This window comes from Aulostomus chinensis, chromosome 15, assembly GCF_037954235.1.
Source record: "Aulostomus chinensis isolate RoL2024-O1b breed Wild chromosome 15, RoL_Achi_v1.0, whole genome shotgun sequence".
Lineage (NCBI taxonomy): Eukaryota > Metazoa > Chordata > Actinopteri > Syngnathiformes > Aulostomidae > Aulostomus > Aulostomus chinensis.
The window spans coordinates 5,577,320-5,598,087 of NC_141334.1; the positions used below are offsets into that span (position 1 = coordinate 5,577,320).

General features: G+C 44.5%; 2 protein-coding genes across 6 annotated transcripts in view; one reads left to right on the forward strand and one right to left on the reverse strand.

Annotated features, from left to right (window-relative positions):
• Positions 1–8,074, forward strand: part of larp1 (La ribonucleoprotein 1, translational regulator) — a 45,106-nt gene extending 37,032 nt beyond the window's left edge. For all 5 annotated transcript variants that reach the window (XM_086226134.1, XM_086226136.1, XM_086226135.1 and 2 more), the window contains 9 exons: positions 267–593; positions 2,307–2,430; positions 2,582–2,787; positions 2,946–3,052; positions 3,727–3,884; positions 3,990–4,134; positions 4,297–4,406; positions 4,545–4,672; positions 5,257–8,074. In XM_086226134.1, coding sequence (XP_086082260.1) covers positions 267–593; positions 2,307–2,430; positions 2,582–2,787; positions 2,946–3,052; positions 3,727–3,884; positions 3,990–4,134; positions 4,297–4,406; positions 4,545–4,672; positions 5,257–5,475 — 1,524 coding nt within the window. In that variant the 3' untranslated portion in view covers positions 5,476–8,074. The remainder of the gene's footprint in view (positions 1–266; positions 594–2,306; positions 2,431–2,581; positions 2,788–2,945; positions 3,053–3,726; positions 3,885–3,989; positions 4,135–4,296; positions 4,407–4,544; positions 4,673–5,256) is intronic.
• Positions 8,075–8,954: 880 nt separating this feature from the next.
• On the reverse strand, positions 8,955–18,498 carry faxdc2 (fatty acid hydroxylase domain containing 2). The gene is made up of 9 exons (XM_086226143.1): positions 18,408–18,498; positions 17,084–17,121; positions 15,576–15,673; positions 14,925–15,028; positions 13,748–13,869; positions 11,451–11,656; positions 11,168–11,273; positions 10,905–11,071; positions 8,955–10,637 (listed from the first exon to the last, which is right to left on the reverse strand). The coding sequence occupies exons 1-9, from the start codon at positions 18,427–18,429 to the stop codon at positions 10,481–10,483; spliced, it is 1,020 nt and encodes a 339-aa protein (XP_086082269.1). The 5' UTR covers positions 18,430–18,498; the 3' UTR covers positions 8,955–10,480.
• Between the last annotated feature and the right edge of the window lie 2,270 nt (positions 18,499–20,768).

A 20,768-nucleotide genomic window follows, 5' to 3' on the forward strand; every position in this document is an offset into this window, starting at 1 on the left:
TCTATGAAATGGTGTTGAATTGCTCTAAAAAGATACTGAATTTCTAGTGGTTTTGGTAGGGAAACGCTGTCAATATAGAAGCTGGAACCCGAGAATAATTGGCTTTATGTATTTATTTTTTTGCATGAGATTTTTTTCTTGCAGTTTAGAGGTGCAGGTGTGTTTTTTTGTTTGTTTGTTTTTTGTTTGTTTGTTGTGTTTTTTGATACAGAGGTCAAATATGTCCAACACATGATCAGTTACCACATTCCAATAACTGTGATCAGGACGGAGGCGAGCAGGACGAACCGGAGGAACTCGATTTCATGTTCGACGAAGAGATGGAGCAGATGGACGGGCGACGCAACACCTTCACCGACTGGTCTGACGAGGACACGGACGGCGAGATCGACGACCACGACGTCAACAAGATCCTGATTGTGACACAGACGCCGCCTTACCTGAGGAAGCATCCGGGGGGCGACCGCACGGGGCACCACACGTCACGGGCCAAGCTGACCAGCGAGCTGGCCAAGGTGATCAACGACGGGCTCTTCTACTATGAGCAGGACCTGTGGGATGACACGTACGAGCCAGAGTACGCCACCATCAAGGTGAGGTCATTAGTCTCCAATGAAGGTGAGGCCGTTCACGCTCGTAAACCAGAAAGTTACGAATGATCGGAGTGTTCTCACCTCAAACCTCAAAACTTCTCGTGGAACAATTGCTCATATATTTTCTCTTAAATCCTAATACTTTTACTTCAATACAGTCTGAGCTTTTAGTGTTAAGAGAATACTGCACTGGACAGGAAGATTTTCAGTCCTGGTTTTGGACTTTCTGCCAAGCAGTTGTGATGTTATGATCCGCGTGAAGGATGGAAGGCACCAGCGTTTTTGTTTTTTTTTCCCTCATGATTTCTATCAACAGTTTCTAATCTCATGCATCAAAATTCATTCAATACAGGATGAGTGACGCTTTCTGCCACTTCCTGGTGCAGCGAGAAATAAAGGGTATTTAAGTTTCGTCCGATTCAGTTCAGTATGGTTTGAAGTAAGATCTGTTTAAAACATACTAGTGGGGGCGGGGTAGGGGGGCAGTTATGTAGTCAGTGTGAAGTCACACGCCACCTTTGTGAGCCTGGTTGGCAGAAAAGTGTTCTGGCAAATAGAAAGTCCAAAACAAAGTGATAGAAAGCACAAACGGGGTTTAATAGTTCACTGGTCTGTTCGTAGTGTTTCAGAAATTTTTTTGTTTTGTTTTTTACTTAAAAAAAAATCTTTTAATCACCAAAATACAACAGTAACAAAAAAAAAACCTTTTAGGATTTTTTTTTAACAAAAAAAAAAAACCTTTTAGGAATTTTTTGTTCACAAAAAAAAAACCTTTTAGGAATTTTTTGTTAGCAAATGATGTAACAGTCAGCTAGAAGGTCCTCCTGTGTGAGCCATGATCCGCCTGCTCGGGCGCCTTTCTGAGGGCTGCTAGTCAGTCGTGATGCGTGTTTTATGGTCGCCTCTTCTGACGGCTTCCACGTTGTGTCGCCCTCATATTGGAGGTGCTTCTGTCCAAGGCCAGATGATGACTAGATTTATTCTTCTTCAGTTGGAGCTGTTTCTGGATTTGGAAACACGGCACAGAACAGAAAGTTTTGTTGTGTTTCTGTTTTCATTGCTGCCTATTGTAGCATTGTTGAACTCTTTGTGAGACCTTCACGTGCTCGCCGGCACACATCCAGCGGCGTGTGGAACACAGGACGCTTGTTTATAAATAAACCCCGCATACAAGGCTGCGGCCTGAGGGGGTTTGAGCTGACGGGCTGCAGGGGGAGGCAAAGATGGACGCTCAAAGGTCTGAAGATGCTCGGAGCAGTGACGGGACGAGTGTGAGTCCCACTTGATGGTGGTGGTGAAGCAGGAATTGGGCATTTAGCTTTGTTGTGATTTAAACCAGAGCTGCGGTTGAAGGACGAGCAGTAACTATTGTGGAAAATGCCAGCGTGTGTGTTGTTGTAACCCAGCTGGTCAGCACCCTCGTGTCAAGTCAGATCACTAGGAGACATGAGAGTGAAACGAGTGTTTTTGGCAGCCATGTTTTGCTGCTGCATCTCCATCTCCAGACTCCTGCAGATGAGGTCTGTTGATGATCTGGGCGTTCATATTCCTGGTTCCTTTACTGCTTCCTTTGAGTGCCTGTTTTCACTCTTTTAGATCACGAGTTTCAGTACGGGTGTTGGTTTAAAATCCTAATTTGAGTGGAATTCATTGCAGTCTTTTCTTCGTTTTCCTTCTCGTCATTTTAACGATGGATCTTTTTGTTTTTTACAGCAAGAGGTGGAGAACTTCAAGAAGGTCCACTTGATCAGCCGTGAACAGTTTGACTGCCTGACCCCCGAACCCCCTGTCGACCCCAACCAGGAAGTCCCCCCAGGCCCTCCCCGTCCTCAACAGAGTAAGGACATGAACACAGATCTTCTATCGGATCTACTTAACAAATCTGTATTTTTAAAAATAAAATACCAGCAGTTGAGAAAAAGCTGAGTGCGACCAGCTCTCGTTGGGCTGGCGACCCCCACTCACTTGCTCTCCTCGCCCCTCCTCAGTCCCCACCGATGCTTTGGCAAACAAACTCTTCGGTGCTCCTGAGCCCTCCTCGATAGCACGATCGCTCCCGACTACCGTGCCTGACTCCCCCAACTACCGCAGTGCCCGGACTCCCCGCACACCTCGCACCCCTCACCGGAAGGACCCCACCATGACGCCACGCTTCTACCCAGTCGTGAAGGAAAGTCGGCCTGTTGACGCCAAGGTAAGATGACGCTGCTGGGGGCGACTTAAATGTGAAATCAAACTTATTTTGATGAAAGAGTCTGATTTTAATATTTATCAGGGTTAAACATCACACCACTAATCCAGTAGACACCCTGCCACCTTTTACAAACCTCAAATTTCCTCGTAACCTGTCAGACACCCAGGAAGAGGAAGACCCGACACAGCTCCAACCCACCCATGGAGTGTCACGTTGGCTGGGTGATGGATTCCAGAGAGCATCGCTCCCGTACCGCCTCTGTTAGGTGAGACTCGCCGCACCCTCACTCATCAGGCTGCTGAAGTCCAGTGCTGGAGGGTGACCATAAACACCACGTATTACTGGGTGACTCCCCTCAACCAACAAGTGTAAAAATGAATTAACCTGTCTGGACTTTGCAGCTCACAGTGTCTACTAAAAAATGACTCCTGACACATTGCAGCGTTCTGCACACCCAAGTACAAGCAGAGCTAAAATCCTACAACTTGTCGTGAAATACAGATTTGTGTGAAGTGTGTGACAGTTGAACCTGTTGAACCACCTGTCACAACAAAGTACTCTCCGCCTCAGTATTTGAGGCAAGTGGAGTGTAACACAAGAATGTTGAGCTGCTTAGCTTGCAACAAAATTAGAAATTCCCTTCTGCACTGTCATCAGGCTTCTCAGGAGATTTGTGACCACATGTCCGTCTCGTGTGTTTGGCAACTTTGGGGCTCGCCAAAAGGGATTTTTCACTTCTTTTCAGGTTTCATGCAAAGGTGAAACTGCTCAGCACATTACAGGCTGCGAGCGTTGGTTCCAGATTCCCAGTGAAGTTCTTAAAGAACTTTGTGGCAGCCCCTGTTGGAATGAGAAGGCTTAAGAGGCTCTCCAGTTAAAGTAGAAGGATGTGGTTTCACTGGATGTTTGCCCTCATCCTCCTCTCTTCCTCCCTCTCAGCTCGAACGCCAGCCCATCCGAGGGCACTCCCGCCTTGGGTAACATCGGCTGCACGCCGCAGTCCCTCCCCAAGTTCCAGCATCCATCCCACGAGCTGCTCAAGGAGAACGGCTTCACACAACACGTTTACCACAAGTACCGCCGGCGCTGCCTAAACGGTACACACCTTCTCCTCTTATACTTTACCCAAATATGGATTTTTTTTTCTTCTCGTGACGACTGAACTTGTGTTTTAAATCTTATGCCCTCTCGACCAATCGCAGAGCGGAAGCGGCTAGGCATCGGCCAATCACAGGAGATGAACACTCTCTTCCGCTTCTGGTCATTTTTCCTGCGAGATCACTTCAACAGGAAGATGTATGAGGAGTTCAGACAGCTGGTGGTGGAGGACGGTAAAGAAGGATACAGGTGATTTGGAGGGATCCTTGTTCATGGCTGCACAAAACATGCAGTATCTCTGATGGATGCATCAGTGATATGTTAGATTTTCTAAGATGAGCGGTATGACAACACTATATATGTAGTTTTATATCTAAATGGTGTCCAAACCTCGTCTTTGCTGTGTTGCAGGTACGGTTTGGAGTGCCTCTTCAGGTACTACAGTTATGGTCTGGAGAAGAAGTTCAGGCCGGACATCTTCAAGGACTTCCAGGAGGAGACCATGAAAGACTACGAGGCTGGTGAGAGACCGGCGCTGTCCGTTAAATCACGCAGCGTCTCTGCTTGGAGGCGGAAACGAATGGTGATGCCGACTGCATCTTGTCAGCAGGATAAAACCACATACAGCCATGTTTGTTTTGTCTGTGTCTCGTTCACAGGACAACTTTATGGACTGGAGAAGTTCTGGGCCTTCCTCAAATACTCCAAAGCCAAGGCCTTAGAGATCGACCCCAAGCTGCAGGAGTACCTGAGCAAGTTCAAACGTCTCGAAGATTTTAGAATTGATGTAAGTACAACATTCTTGGCGTGACAGAAACCAGATTTTCCCAGAAACTTTTGCAGGCTGAGAACTGCTACTGGTGCCAAGAACTGCGTGGGAATACACCAAAGTCAACTAAAGTTCGGTTTTATTGAGCTCTGAATTGCTCTCTGCTTTATAAACATGTAATGCTAACAAAGCAGCTACTGTGCTAGCAGAGCATGAATGTAACCATGCGGCTTTACAGGAGAGGATGATGAAGAATAAATTGGTAAAGGAATAAAGAAACAAAAAACATGAGAAACATGAGCACACAGCACTGTGGAGCCACAGTCCCCAAAAAACCAAAACTGATGCCAGAGATTATTAATGAAGTCGTTTTTGATGTCATTCAAGCTCTCATTGACGGAACTATCAGATGGAACGAAGGCCTGAATTAAAAGTTGCCTGTAGCTCAGCTCTGGTGCTTACATCTTCATATTTTGTTCTTTTATATGTGAGCATAGGAGGAAGTAGTCGGCCGGCGCTGGTCGTGCAGATACAAACTCAAACGAGTGTTTCCCTTCATGTGGCTGCCATCTAATCCTGTCCATGGCCTTTTCTGCTTCCAGCCACCAATGGAGGAGGGAGGCCGCAAAAGACACTCGTCCAGTGGAGACGGCCGTCGCCGACACCCTTCGCTGCCCTCCAGCCGGCCACACAGCCAGGCCGGCTCAGGTCTCAGCCTGGCCCCCGCCGCCCAGGGCCCTGCAGCTAAGGATGATGCCAAACCCACCAGCCAGAAAGCCCCCGCTGCTGACCTTGCACCAGATGCCAAAACACTGAAGTAACTCCAGGAACACGCCAGCCCACACAGATCAAACATGTCAGCAAGTCGCCGGTTCTCTCTGCGCCACATGAGGGGGGAGGAGGGGGGAGCATCCCACCCTTCAGTCAAGCATGAGAATACTTTTTTCTACAAGAGCTTCATTTGGGAAATCAGGGGGAAAATAACCAAAATGGCATGGTTGATTAATTTGTTTCACATTTTGGAGAAAATCTGCATTTTTCTTTTGTCTTAATGAGGCAAGCACTGGATGAGGTGTCAAACACGTTCTTTTTCTCTCTTTACAAACCATTGCCAGTCCACTGGGTGGATGATTCTACTGGTTATTTTTACTATCCTGGATTTTTTTTTTTTTTTTTGGCCCCCCCATCCCCTCCCCCGTCACTGGGACCCGTCTGTGAGCGTCACTGTCCTGCTGGCTGAAAGGTATTTGATTCCTCGCCCAGATCTCAGATATCTGATTATTATTTCTTCGTCATATTGTGACATTGAAGACATGGAAATAATTTGACGGAGCATCTGAACGCCCTGCTGGCAGCCCGCTGGAGGGTGTGCCGACATCCGACCGGACCAAAGTGGTTTGAACCGAGCGACTGACCCTTCCATCCGCAGGGCCCCGCGTGCTTTCAGTGAAGGGGCTAAAAATGACAGATATTTGATTTCCTTTATGGCTGTACATGGAGGGGGAAGATACTAAAGAACCAAATGATTGAAAGAGCAAAAAAGACTCCGCCCCCTCAGTATGGACTCATCGTTGAAAGTTGCCTTATTTTAATGGTTTTACTGCTTCTAACTTGTGCCCGCCAGCGTATAGTCAATTCTACCGCATTGAAGTCCCCTTGTATTTCCAGCAGAGGCCACTAGGCGGTGCTGCGTCTGCCAAACTGTTCTCCATCCCCCTCACTCTCCTCTCGCCTTCTCTGAGCTGTCTTCCAAGTGACATCTGGTCTGTTACAAGTCCTGCGATTCCTCCCTGTTTGTTTCAAGCCGTGACTTTCTGTGCTGAAACACTCGGAAATTTGTCTTTGTCATTCAACACTTCCATCGGGTCACAGAACCGGGATCGGAGGGGTCTCAGCCCTCCTCTGTGGTCCCCCTGTGGGTGCTTCCTGACTCTTTTTGTCCCACTCAGCCTCCCTGTCTAATGAGCTGCATCCATCCATCCATCAGTGACGCTGCAGGACTGGAATCATCAATCTGGATTACTTGAAGAACCGATGGTTACTTCTTTCGCGGGTGCTCTGGGTGGAGCGGCGGGATCGACCAGGCTCCGACACTCACTAACCGGCTTTGCTGTCTAAACGCAAGTTTGCTCTGCTGGGCCGCCGCTCAGCAGGGCCAATCGGGCCTCAGCTGCTCGCCACCTCTTCCTGTTTTACATACAGGAGATACACACATCGGCACGGTCTGGTGCAGAAACACACACACACACACAGAGGTACTGATGTAGCAGCAAGCTGAAGAAAACACACACATACACACACACACACACACAGCTCAATGTCTTGCCTCGTTGATGAAATGAATTGCGTCGTGTGTTCAGTCACGCTTGCTCCAGTCAGCTGAACGTGGATAATCGAATCTCAACGATATCAAAGAGAAGATTTCTTTTTCCTCCATAAATGTAAATGTGAATTTGACAGATGAAGAGAAATAATTACAGCTCCCTGCTCCTCTTGTATAGTACAGATTATATATTTGCCTTACATGTGTACGTACCTTTTTTTTTAAAAAAATGGTCTCATGATTATCTTATTATGCTTCTTAATTTTAATTTGCAGTGTTTCTAGCATTGTTAGAATGATGGAGGTTTTTTTTGTTTGTCAGGCCTTCAAAATATCTGCGGATTTAAGAAATGGGAACTTGGTTCACATGGCAAAAGGGAAAGTTGACATCAGGGAGTCGACGGGAAGTGACTGCAAAAACAAAATCTCTTGTCTAATATTTCATGTTGAAATCGCAGTCAATAGGATCTTTTTTTTTTTTGCAAACTTTTACTAAAGAAGGATTAGCTTCTCCAACAACAAATTAATCATTTTCAAGCCTCCAGCTTTTATTTAGACAGCAAAGCATTGATAGGAAAACTTAAAAAAAAAAAAGATAATTAATTTTGGAGTTTGAATTGCACAAGAAGTTCATAAAAAGTCTTAATGCGTACATGGATGCTCAGTTACCTGTTTTTCATTCATCGTATTTGTTGCAAAGTTGTAGCTTCGGAGTGGCGAGCTACTCAACTGTCATGCTTGAAACGTTGTAAAGGATCTAGAGTTTTGATTCAGGCTCCGTCGAGCACCTGTGCCTGCTTTACTTTAAAGCCTCAATTCTTTTCCCATAATAATCCGTTTCTTAGTGTTCCAGCAGGTGAATGCCATGTTTTCAATGTCTGCTTTTGCCCCCCCCACCCCCTCCCCCCAAGTTTCTCACTTAAAATCCAGAATTGTTGGAGAGAGAAAAAAAAAAAAGTAAAGCAAAGCTGGACTCCTTTTTGTTCCTTAATGTCTTCTTGGTTGATCTTCAGGGAGATTTGGATCCATTTTTAGAGGCTTCAAAGTGTTTACTGGAGGTTTAAAGACTACAAATAAAAAATAATAGACAAGGAGAAACTCCACGCTTTTTCCTAAAAAAAAAACAACAAAAAAAAACAGTGAACGCTTTCTTGCGTGAGCTGGTGTGTGTGTGTGTGTGTGTGTGTGTGTGTGTGTGTGTGTGTGGGGCTTCAGACATGGCAGGCAGCCACTAGGGGGCCTTCTTCCTGGGGACAGTCCTATAATTCCTCCCTCTAATGTGATCACCACCTGTCACCGGACTCTTTGAGGATTTCAGGTGTTGTGGGAGTTTTCAGCCTTCTCTATCAGCATCAAACTGCTGCTAGTTGTCCAAACAAACTCAACGGGGAGCCGAAACCCTCTGATTGTCAGTTCTACTTGGACCTGGCAAGATGGCCGAACACTGAATGATTGGGGGGGGGGAGAGGAGAGGAGAGGAGAGGCGAGGCGAGCAAGCAGAGGAGGAGAAGAAAAATTCAGAAAGAACCCAACGAGGGGTTTTGTGATGTGGCTCAGAGGAATATGGCTGGTTATGATGTCTGGAGACTGAAAAGAAGGACATTTCATAAAGCCATATGAATACAAAACAACTGTACATGAACCGTTACAATAGTTCATTACATTACAATATCTTAGGCTTGTCATGAGGAAAAAAAACGTGAAAATGACTAAAAAAGGAACAAAAAAATATATAAAATGGAAAAATGTAAAATACTTGAATGAGATCTTGTATTATAACATTTAATATTCATTATCTGCTTTGTAGGCTGATGTGATTCGCTATTAGTGTTATTTGTAATTTGTAGTAATTATGCTTTTCCTTAATAAAGAAAAAAAACACAAAACGGACAAAAAAACCTCAAACATCGACTGTGGAGTGTTTATTTGTGAGTGTGTCTGTGTGTGTGTTCAACTGAATAATGCAAGTATTTCAATATTTAAGAAGAGAAGCTGTTTATTTATTGAATTAAACATTTTTCCAGCAGTCATTATACTTTTGTACAGGTCACATTCAACAGTGTTTCCGCTCTAAAAGTGCCATGGAAATTTAAAGTGCTCCTGTGTTTTCTCTCTCTGGTGTAGACGACCAATCACGTGAAGGCATCGGAAGAGTCTCGACCGGAGGCGCCGCGCCGGTAACGCCGCAATCGACCGCCAATCGGCACGACTGACTTTGTCTCAAAGATTGTCGGAGACGTTTCCAGCTTCCAGAAATTCTTCTGACTGCTGTGACACCAAACTGAATCAAACCTCAGGAGGGTCAGGACTTACAAACACTAAATGTTTCAGTGTGAGTAATAACACGGTGATAAACCCTCGGGCACGACTGGATGTGCAGCAGACTGTCGCACCAAGTTATGCTCTCAATTAAGGCCGTGCAATTTACCACAACACGGCCCGGTGCGATCCCGCATCCAGGGAAGGTGAGATATTTGTGAAAGGTTAACAAAACGGCTGTTAAAGCTTTCACATCGAATATTCTGGTGCTACAGAGACGTCCTGTCCACACGTCGTCTTCCACACGCGTGACAAAATTCACACAGTTGTAATGTCAATGGTTTATTTCTCTGTAAAAATGAGAATTATGTAAAAAAAAAAAAAAAAAAAATTACATATGAATATTCCCTCTGAATAACCGCAGTGCGATTCAAAATCATGCAGCTCTGTTCATCATCCATAAACAGGGATGTGATCAGGAGGTCTGGGTAGTGCGTCAGTTGCTTCAATATTCAGGGACTAAATGGAAAGATTTATCAGTCGATAAGTTGTGAATCTGCTTTGAATAGGAAAATGACAACATCCGCATCGAGAGTTGAGTTGAGCCGCGTTCTGCTACACTGCTTCACGAGTGTGAAAAACCTCAAATAGCTGAAAAAACAGCAAATATTTGTTCTGTGTCACATTCATTTTGTTAACGTGGATTTGAATCCGTATTGAAACGTCCACCAACTGCCAGTGAGTAGGACAGAATGACAAAATAATGAGCCGAATACAAACGTCTCCACAGCGTCCCGGAGCCCAGATGGTCCACTGTGCCGCGCGGGGACCGCTGATCCGGTCCAGGCTGACGGCCGCAGCGTCGTCACAGTGAAATGATGCAGGTGTGTGGAGATGTGAGTGTGTGACATGTGGTTCCCACCTCTGAATTCCATTTCCGGTCATCGGAACACCTCAACAACTCTGCGTTTCTTTTCTACCTAACGTCAAACTCTCACTCAACACCGCTTTCACGCTTTGATTCACACACTCGCAAGCGAAGGACATCATGGCACGTCAAAGCGCCGAAATGGAGGCTGAACTTATAAAACTGCATCAAAAGTGTGGATCTGGTAAAGTGCAACAAACTGATTTTCTATTGGGATTAGTCAACAACTGTTTAACAGGTTCTCTTGAATTACATCATGGAGATCGGCCGCGTCTCCTCCTCACGTGATCCCAAACCTGTCGAGGCGTCAGGGGTCATCACTGGCTCTTCTTGGGTGAGTCGGGGATGCTCTCGTTCAGCGGGGTCAGGCTGGTCAGGAGGGTGTGGCGTTCATACTGTTTGGTCTGTCTGAATTTGGTGTCTGTGCCGTGAAGCCTGTCCAGCACGCCGAAGACCCCGAAGCACTGGTTGAACCTGGAACCAGGAGGGACAAGTTCAGATGACCCACGAGTACAAGACGGCTTCATAGAGACCACCTGAAACAACCAAACTCAGCCCCTCCCGAATTGTTTAATGTTCGAGACGTTCTGAGGTGAGCTAACAAGTCTGAGGTACTTCAGACCTCCACTACAGATCCAAGTATTGAGTAGGAACCAACACCTGGACTTAGAAGGACGAACGAGGACCCGGGAGTCCTGTTTCAGGTGCTCGCTCTCTCTCAAGAGAGACCTGCCGACTCACCTGAGGTGGTGAAAGTCGTGGAATTCGGGGGAGGGCAGGAAGGGGAGGTGGTACCCACAGTGGGAGATGGTGGTGCTGACCAGAGCCACACAGTACCACATGGAGGTGGTGGTCAGGTGGGAGCCCAGCAGCACCGGCCCCAGCGCTACAGGCAGCATGTTGGAGATCTAACGGCGAAGGAGATGAAGAAGAAACGTTTTAAAGACGAGTGAGACTCCATTAGAAGAACCGCATGACACTCCTCTTTTGAGAGGTTCCCTCACCATGTGTTCCAGCGGATGAGCGTAGATGGACACCACTCCGATGGGAGCGGTCCACTCGTGGTGCTGTTTGTGGAATCTTTTATAGAAGCGAGGATGATGGAACAGCCTGAGAGAGAAGACGATGAAGATGAAACGTCCATTCACAAATTCCTATTTTGTTCATCATGTTCAAGCGTCCTGATGTGAGGGGATTCAAAATGATCAGATGAACAGAAGCAGCCTTGTGCTCCCGGTGTACAAGGGATGACATCAGACCGACATGGTTCCTCCCACCTGTTCCTACCTGTGTGAATAGTAAAACATCACTTCCTCCAAGATGGCGAAGAATGCCAGCTCCGTCAGGGCCCAATGGAACGTGGGCAGCTGGGGGCTGCAGGGGTCTCCTCTCCAGCTCGTCAGGTGGTAGGCGATCACCACCATGGGCCCAGAGATGAAAGCGTGGTTGAAGAGGACCGTCTTCAACGCCTGGCGCAGTTTCACCGGATCCACCTGGACACAGGAAGGTTCAGAGGGTCAAAACGCAGGACCAAGCAGAGCACGTCATGGACTACCGTGAAGTCTTGAGAACCTCGCAGCACCAAGTACTGCAGCAACATATATACACTGAATATATATATATATATACATACATACATATATATGTGTGTGTATATATACACACACACACATATATACATATATACATGTATATGTATGTATACATATATATGTATACATATATACACATATGTATACATATATACACATATGTATACATATATACACATATATATATATACATATGTACATATGTATATATATACACATATATACATATATACACATATATACATATATATATATACATATATACATATATATACACATATATATAATCACACACACACGTGTACTGTGTGTTCATTGTGTTAATATCAATATCAGAAGTTGAGATTGAGATATTTGCCTTTTTACCTTTGAACTCTGGTCATAAACATAAACACATCACAACCCCCGTGTGTGTGTGTGTGTGTGTGTGTGTGTGTGTGTGTGTGTGTGTGTGTGTGTGTGTGTGTGTGTGTTTCGGATGAACTATTGCACAGTGACAGCACAGTGATATTTTGTTATCATCCATTATTCTACTGTAGTTACTGAGGGAACTTTACCTCACGTACTATGAAATGCATCTGTGTTTTATTCTTTTTTAACATTCTTTTAACGCGTTTTTTAAATGTTCTTTTTGCTTTGTTGTTAAACATTTTAAGCTGCACATTTTGTATGAAAAGCGTCATTCAAGTACCACCCTGATTGTGATTATTCTGATTATTATTCATCTTATGACCCAAACCTCATATCCTGATATGGAAAATTGCATTTCAAATGATAAGTGACGATTAACGGAGAGTTGACGGTGAGATGTGAGTGTGTTGTGAGGGATCGTCTGCAGCAGAAGTTCTGTTGCTTGTGTTTCTGGTGTGTGAGGAGCGACGCCTTCATTATCGCTGCTCAGCAGTACGTCCTGTCTTCGTTTGAGGTGATGACCTCCGGTTCGTACTGTTAGTCTCAGTCTTTATCATGTCATAAGGGATGGAACTCAAAAGTTTATGACTGACATCCGATGATTATCTCTGTCTGTGACAAAGGGAATTCATCACGTTTCTTGAGTCTTGTTGCAGGAATGCATGTGACCATCTGTAGAGAATGGGATCGCAAGCTAACAGCGTACTGACAGAAAAACCCTTATTGTGCACTATTACCTGATAATTGGAGATAAAAGTGAGGATATTTTCCTTCCATCTGCAACAATGAGCCTCCTGTGCACTGTGCACCAGTTTAGAATAAAATATAATCAATAATCTGATTACATCTGAAGGTTAACCTCTGACGCTGTTCCCTGTCTTTATCTGTACAGTGTCCGACATCGTCTGCTAATCAAACACGGTCAGAGGACTTTGGTCAGATGGAGCGGACGATCGTGATCTCAAGCGTTTTCTCCTGCAGGTCAGTAAATGCAGCCAGGCAGAATAAAAACCCCACTGACACTTGGACAGGCTTGAACACGGGGCATAGATTATTATGAGCATTTCACCAGGTGATTAGATTATTCACCCACCTTCAAGGTAGCAAAGGGTGAAGCCCGTCGAGCATGCTCAGTACGCATCCTCACCACATACTCAAACGCCATATTCTATGAAATTTACGTGAGAACTTTGTTGTTCTGATTGAATTAATGTTTTCTTTATTCCTCGTGTCACTTTTGCCTCAATAATTACTGCGTTTACAGTTACGAGTTCTTCGTATTTAAGGGATTCAGTAAAAACCAGGGTTTAGAAGCAGTGGGACTCGTAGCTCAACACTGACGACCTCCATCAGAGGTTAAATGGCATCATCAAGTGTTTTGGTTCACAGTGGCGTTGGTATCTGGAAATAAATTACACCCAGTTGCAGTAACAGAAGTTGAGAGAATCACGGTAGTACTAGTATTGCTATTACTATCTAGTTGGTTGAAATAATTAATAATCTACTATCAATAATACCACTAATTAAAACTACAGAACTGAAAAATAAATCTGAACGGGCGCTGGTGTTGGACGAGCCTACCGGATTATTCTTGTCCACTTGGACGCGGTAGCGCGTGATGAAGGAGGGTTTACCGGTGATGTCCACAAACAGCAGCAGAGCGTTTGTCCCCCAGAACGTCACAGTGGGGACCAACATCGTCCCTGTAAGAGAAACCGGGCCACTGTCAACTTTGGTAGAGTTGAGGGAAGTCCTCTGTTTTTGTCAGCTGTAAGGAACATCACCACCGAGGCCTGAGCTGTGGAGACGTTACATAACGCCATTAAACATCCGTTTTATCCTCCCAGCAGATCAGCAACTTGAGGAGAGGTTTTATGTGGTTTGCCCTGTGCTTTATTGAACACAATTGCATCTGGAGAGAAAAAAGGGAAAAAAAAGCCCAACCTGTTCTACTGGAAGCTAAATGTACTCTGCCTTGTAATGGTACCTGGCTGACACACGAGTCACAACAAGATTCATGGAGCTCAGCTGCACTTTGCTGATTCGAAGAGTTCCTGGGCACCACCCAACCATGGACTGGTTCTTTTTAAATGTTTCTAATTGATGCTTGGATTTGATTTTTATGTACAAAACATAAACATCATGTAAAGATTGAGCAGGCGCCTGTAAATGTTGGCTATTGGCCAAGTCAGATGTAAATTACGCATCCCAAACATTAACAGCAAGTTACCCACTAAAGTGTCCGATTTATTATATGAGATATTGATGGGAGCTCGGCAGCAGCAACTGCCACCAATGTGCTCTGAAACAATGAGGATTCAGTCACGCACAAACGATTCTGACTCATCTTCAACACTTTTACAGATACACTGTATTAGTGATGGTTTCATTTGTGCGTTTCCAGAGGGGTGGGCTATGATCCTGGGGGGTGTCTGCACTCCCCACCTGCCCTGCTGGTTCTACAGCGACAGAGGCTGTATGAAATAGGAGGCTGCGGAGGAAGAAACAGACTGCTGCAAGTGACACGGTTACGCTTCTTGCTCCTTTAAAGGTCAGTGAGCAACATTCATGAAATGTTCCCATGCAGGTCCATAAAAGACGTCAGGTGCTTATTAATAGCCGTGAGGCTTGGCCTTTTGCCTGTAAGACTAAACTCAGGGCTGGAAAAAATAATATTGCATAAGAGTGCATTTGTGTGTGGGTACATTTCATGGATGACGCCCATGTTGCAGAAAAGAAACAAGCAGTTGTTCCTCACCGAAGTAGAACAAAGCCGTGTGATGACCCTCAAACATCAGGAAAAACTTAGTCCACAAGTTCTGCCAGAAATCTCCTGAAGCTCCCCAGAACCTCTGCAGATGCCTGGAGGAGGAAACAATGTCAGGCTTCAAGTCCACAAGCTTGAAACTTCCGCTTTTCTCTTGTTGCTTGAAAACACGTCACGTACTCATGAGGGATGCAACAGTCTAGACTCCTTTTAGAGGAAAATGTCATTTCTGCTGCTGGTCACATTATGCAGGTAGGTAGAAGAGGGTTCTGCTATGTCTCACTCCTTAGTTAGTTGGATCGTTAAACATGTCTGAACTCGTGGATGACCTGACGTAGACTCTTGTCAGCTCGGTCACAGTGGTACACATTTCACGTCTCTCTCTCCTGAAATATTGCAGCGCAGGCCCAGTTCCAATATCCAAGCTTTCACACCTGCAACCACATAACAATCCCAGTGGAACTGTCTAACATGAACGGCTGCTCAAACCCTCACGTGAAGGCATGGGGACGCTGTGTTTGTCACCTCACATCGTCCACATTGTCAGCTTTAATGTCACAGGCGTTGCTCTCGCGTCCTCAGGTTCATCTCAGGCCCGGTCTTTGTTTTGCTGTATGCGAATAACCTGTAAGGGGATCTTACCATGTCAGCGAGTTGCCAAACGCAGCCAGGAACAAGATCCCAGACCCGATGACGAACGCTGCTTTCTTCACCGAGTCCCAGAGTCCTCCAGGGCCCTCCTGCACCGAGAAAAATCAACAATCCACATCTCAGTTCCGCCACTGATCTCATGATGTCGGGTTTCTTCTCCGAATACATCAGTGTTTCACCCAGGAACGTCCTACGGTGCAGGAATGTCTCCAGTGCAACACTGATCAATGAGACCAGTGAGAAAGTCTCTCCACTAAGATCCCCGCAGCTCTGAAGCCGCTTTTCCTCTCAAGTCTACTTGCATGCAGGCAAAGAACCCTTTAAAGGGCAAATGTTTCTGTGGGTTGGCAGCATCGCCAGAGTGCAGAGACATTAAACACCATCAAGGACAAACAAAATCAACAGCAGTTACGAAACATAAAATCATTACGTGCATCTTTACGGGGGTCAACAAAGACACTTAGACACGCGGCTCTGTCACCTCCACCACGGAGGTCGCTTTCGCTGGCGTTTCTCTTCTCGTTCTTTTCTCTTCTCTTCCTCTCTATTATTCTCGTCTGCAGAAATTCTTAACAGAAATCGTGCGGTTTTGAAAATAAAATAAAGTCACGATAAGGAATCAGGACCGATCCGCACGGGTTTGATAGGACGAGATGCGATACTGGTTTTGTCTCTCTCACCTCGTACATTTTAATCGTACCCCAGCGTGCAGCGAATGCACGGCGTATTCGGTGAAAGCAAAATCTGAGCCAGTGAGAGAATTGGTTCACTCAGCGGGAATTAAAAGCAGGGATTGATGTCCAGTTTACCAGACCTCCAAGAACAGCAGCTCTCACCCCGGCTGCTGCCCTCCGCTCGGCCAGCAGGAGCCACGTTGCTCCCACACACAAACGCATTCATGGACACACGCGTGTAAATACGCTGTAGGATCATTTATCTACTGGATGGGTCAGTTATTATCTAACCTCTAAGAAGCCAAGTCTTCATCCATCTCCAGAGGGACACGTGGTTACAGTTAAATCACTTTCACCGCTCTCTTGGTCGTGTACTGTTCACCGCCCCACAGGTTTCCCTGAGGGGGAAAAAATGCTACCTGTCAAGTTGAGCCTGTGTCAAAGAACAAAAGGCCACTCTGCGCTGCAGCCAAAGCCGTATGGAGGATTATTTTGGTTCCAAGTCACGACAAGTCAGAAGATTTCTACAGGAAAGTCCCCAAACATTAAGAAACATAGATAAAGTCAAATATGATGATATAAACGCCACAAATATGAGCCGAAATACCAACTGGGTGACTTATGCAGCTCTTACATTCTCATGGCTTAACACGTGAGAACAAGGATGAGTCGGTTCTTCCATCCCATCCAATTAAAAAAAGGCAGGAGCAGTAATCAAACAAATAAAACCTGACAGCTGTGACCAGAAGAAAAGAAAAAAAGCCATGGTGCAACGCTGCAACGGGGCTGAGGTAGTGTGGCTGTGGAGCTGTGGGGGTGTCTCACCTGTCTGCTGCCGTCTGCTGAGGCGGCTCTGCTCACGTCTGCAAACACACAAACAATTTTATTGTATTATTTCATAAGTAAGCAAAGTATTTTGTTGTCGAAAGTTTCGAAAATCCCTTTTTTGAAATGTACTGAGTGGTTTATTAAAATAAGCGTCACGTTTCATACGTTAACCCCTCACGAGAAGGCTCGAGTTCATCATTTACCTGTAATTCAAGACTGAGGTGTGTCTCTGTCGCCCAGTTTATCTACGTCACCTGGCGTGGAGACAGGAGCGGCGGCCCAGCACAGCTCAACTCCACGGATTACATCCTCCAGGTGATTCAACCCAAACTGAACCTGACTGCAGAGGATCTCTTGCAGTATCCTACTTCATATTAAACCCGTGTGTGGTTTGAATCTCGTCTTACTGCCGATGTCTTTCGACTCCCCACTCGTTAGGTGTTTTTTGAAAGACGCGCCAGTCAGAAACGCATTCATGTCGACGGTAGCACGTGAATTTCTGGTCTTTCCACGGGACAGAGATCGTTTACTGTGGTTTGGTGCAAAAGTTACAAATGGAGGATTACATAGTACATAATCCCATTATAATCCACCCTCAACAGTGTGCACTTTCAGTTAAATTCTTGGGGATAAAAGGCTGTCCTACTTCCACTCTCTCGCTCTCTCACTTTGTGGCTCAGCAGAGAGAAAAAAAACAACGTTTCGGAAAGTGCAAGAAAACTAAATATTCACATTATAAATTACATGGCATTTAACCATTTTAGGGTGGTTAACAGGAAAAGGCCGCATGTTAGCTCAACAACAACACGATAGAAGGCTAAATCTTCCTTCAGCTCAGTTTCATGTTCAGAATACGTGTTTATGAACGTTATTTCAAAAAAAGAAATCTGTTGCTTAGTTTCGGCTGAAGACTGAGATGAAAATTAGAGGAGTGCCGTCATTCCCGTTTGGCACGTCATCAACTAATTGAACTATTTTATTGCTTGAGGAAAATACACAAGGTTAAGAGAAATAGTTTTACCTAAACTAAAACAACGATGACAATAATGATGATGATGATGATGATCGCAACCAACTTGTGTTATTAAACTCGATGCATAATTGAAAGTTAGTTTAACTTCTCAATATTTCTGACCAATGTTGAAAGATATACGTCACTATATTGTCATGACCTCGCTGTACTTCACTTGCAAATCTATGACTGAGCAAACTTTGACTGCTAGTAAACCTCCGTGTATCCATGTATTTCCAGACAACGACTGAAACACTGAAGTGAGCGACCAGCGGCTCCATCGGCGTGTCAAACTCGGCTCCAACTTACCGCTGCTCTTTGTCTCCACCATCGTGCCCCTCCGCTGTGTGTCTCCCTGGCCCAGCTGGCGAGTTTTGACAGAATCACACAACAGAGCGTTTGTTTACCACCGTGTGAGACTTTTGATTGGCTCCTTCTTGGTCAGCTGACTTGAGCTGAACCCGGAAGTAGCGGGCCACTCCGTTCTTCTGCTCTCATCTAAACTTGTGTTGTTTCGTCAAATCTACATGTGCACAGGTGAAGGTTGACATCTGGCCCCGGAGGTTGTCACTGCTGGTGTTTTATCAGATTATTGAGAGAAAATTGAGACGAAAACACAGGGTAGTTCACCTCATATCAGTTATGTAAATTATAATCTGACAGAAATCAGTTTTTCTCAGAAATTCAACCCATGGGCTCCCCTTATGAACTAATGTCTGTTACATAATTGAAAGATAGATCCCTGTTTATGAGAGATGAAAATCCTCTGCTGCGGTACTTTTAATCATTAATAAAACATTTAACCTGAAGCTGAAGAGTTCCCCCAATGAGAAATTAGAAATAACACTCAGTGTTGTCTTCAAATCTCTACTCTCTCTATTTTATTTAATCAATGAGCATCTACAAAGCTCCAGTTTACTTATTCTAGTTTAGGAGGACTGTCATGTCTGTAAAGTTCAGTAAAGCATTTTCTTTGTTTTTATTTGTATCTTCTTTGCATCTGAGCTGTAACTCCATCTTGCAGTTTGGTAATATTTACAATACCAACTACAATCGCTGCACTTTCACACGCTAACCTCTGCCGTCTCCATGCCACTGACACCTCCCCTCTGCTATTTCTTGACTCTGATAACCTTCCTGACCTGGCTGGTGCAACATGTGGTTCCAACGTTATCATCGTACAGAGGGTCTAACATGTACCTTACATGTGAAAGTGTCGTGAGATGATTGAAGCATCATATTAAGCAGATGATTCATCTTATTTTTCTTTGTCTGAAACTCGGTTATTTTTAATTTATACGTTTATGGACACCTGTCACAATATGTGCTGCACATTTACTGTACTGGGCAGAACCTCTCTGGTCATTACATGAAGATAAAATCAGTCTGGTGATAGATAAATATGTATGAATACGTCTTTGTCAATGATGAAGGCCAATATTGATAGTGCAAATACTTTTCTGACATTGAGGCACAACTCAGGTCTGACCTCTAGCGGTGACAAGCCGCCACTGCACCAACGTCTTGTGTTGTGTTGCTCAGATGTGTCACGGCAGGCCCCCTCACCCTGAGCCTGAGCTGATTTAAATATATCATGACCCATTTAATAACGTCAAAGCTTGTTTGTGGAGCTTCACGACTCACATTTGTGTCTACTGTTGCTCCGGCCCCCGAGGGATGACATTTGCATTTAAAATAGAAATGACACCACGTGACACTTAAATTATTCAGTAATTACTGAGAAAAATCTACTGCAACTTTATTTGACAAGCTGGTGCTATTTAACATTTCTGTCCCTGGAAAAAAAAAAGAAGTGAACTTTCCACCTCCTCCAAGAGGCAGATCCTGACTGTCTGACCTTGGAAAGCACAACTTCACTTGATCGAATGTGTTTAAATGTTGTTGGGTTTTTTTTTTTTAAGTTTTTTGTCAGACCAATAAATTAAATCAACTCATTCTAGCATCACATAAACATATCAAATATGTTGAGCAGCTGAAATTCTCCATATCTGCCTTTTCAGTTTTAAAAAAAAAGTATATTTGTTCAAGAAATTTACTGGCAAACTGATAGCATTACCATCCATTTAGCATCCATTAGCTGTTGCCTAACTGTTCATTTTGTTTTAATTAGCGCGCAAGATGGTGAACATGGTATGCACGAAGCATGGTGCTGTCTTTAGCTTTGGCCCCTATATATATATATATGTATATATATATGAGGTTGATTATGTAAACGTGAATACATCATATTTCAGTATATATGCAAATATCATTATATCATATTGGAATAGCAATTAATGTTATTTCATCACATAATTCACCTTATACAACTAGCTGTTAGCACCGGCTAACACTTAACATTAGTCTCTAACTGCAACTCAAACATTATATGCTAACCACTGTAATCATTTGTCATTTTGTCCCATAAGACACCAGTGGATATTGACAACAACAAACAATTACACTAAACTAAAAGGACAAATTGCAACTCCAGAATTACGTACCAACAGTTAGCTGTTAGCAAGCACCCATGGGAAAATCTGTAAAATCTCTCTTGGTGGTGTAACTGCAGTTTAAAAAGCCTTGTTTACACAAAATAAATCAGCCACAAAACTTGAACTTTTTGCATTTACTTGCAACAAACCAATCTGAAACCTGCTAGTTTACACA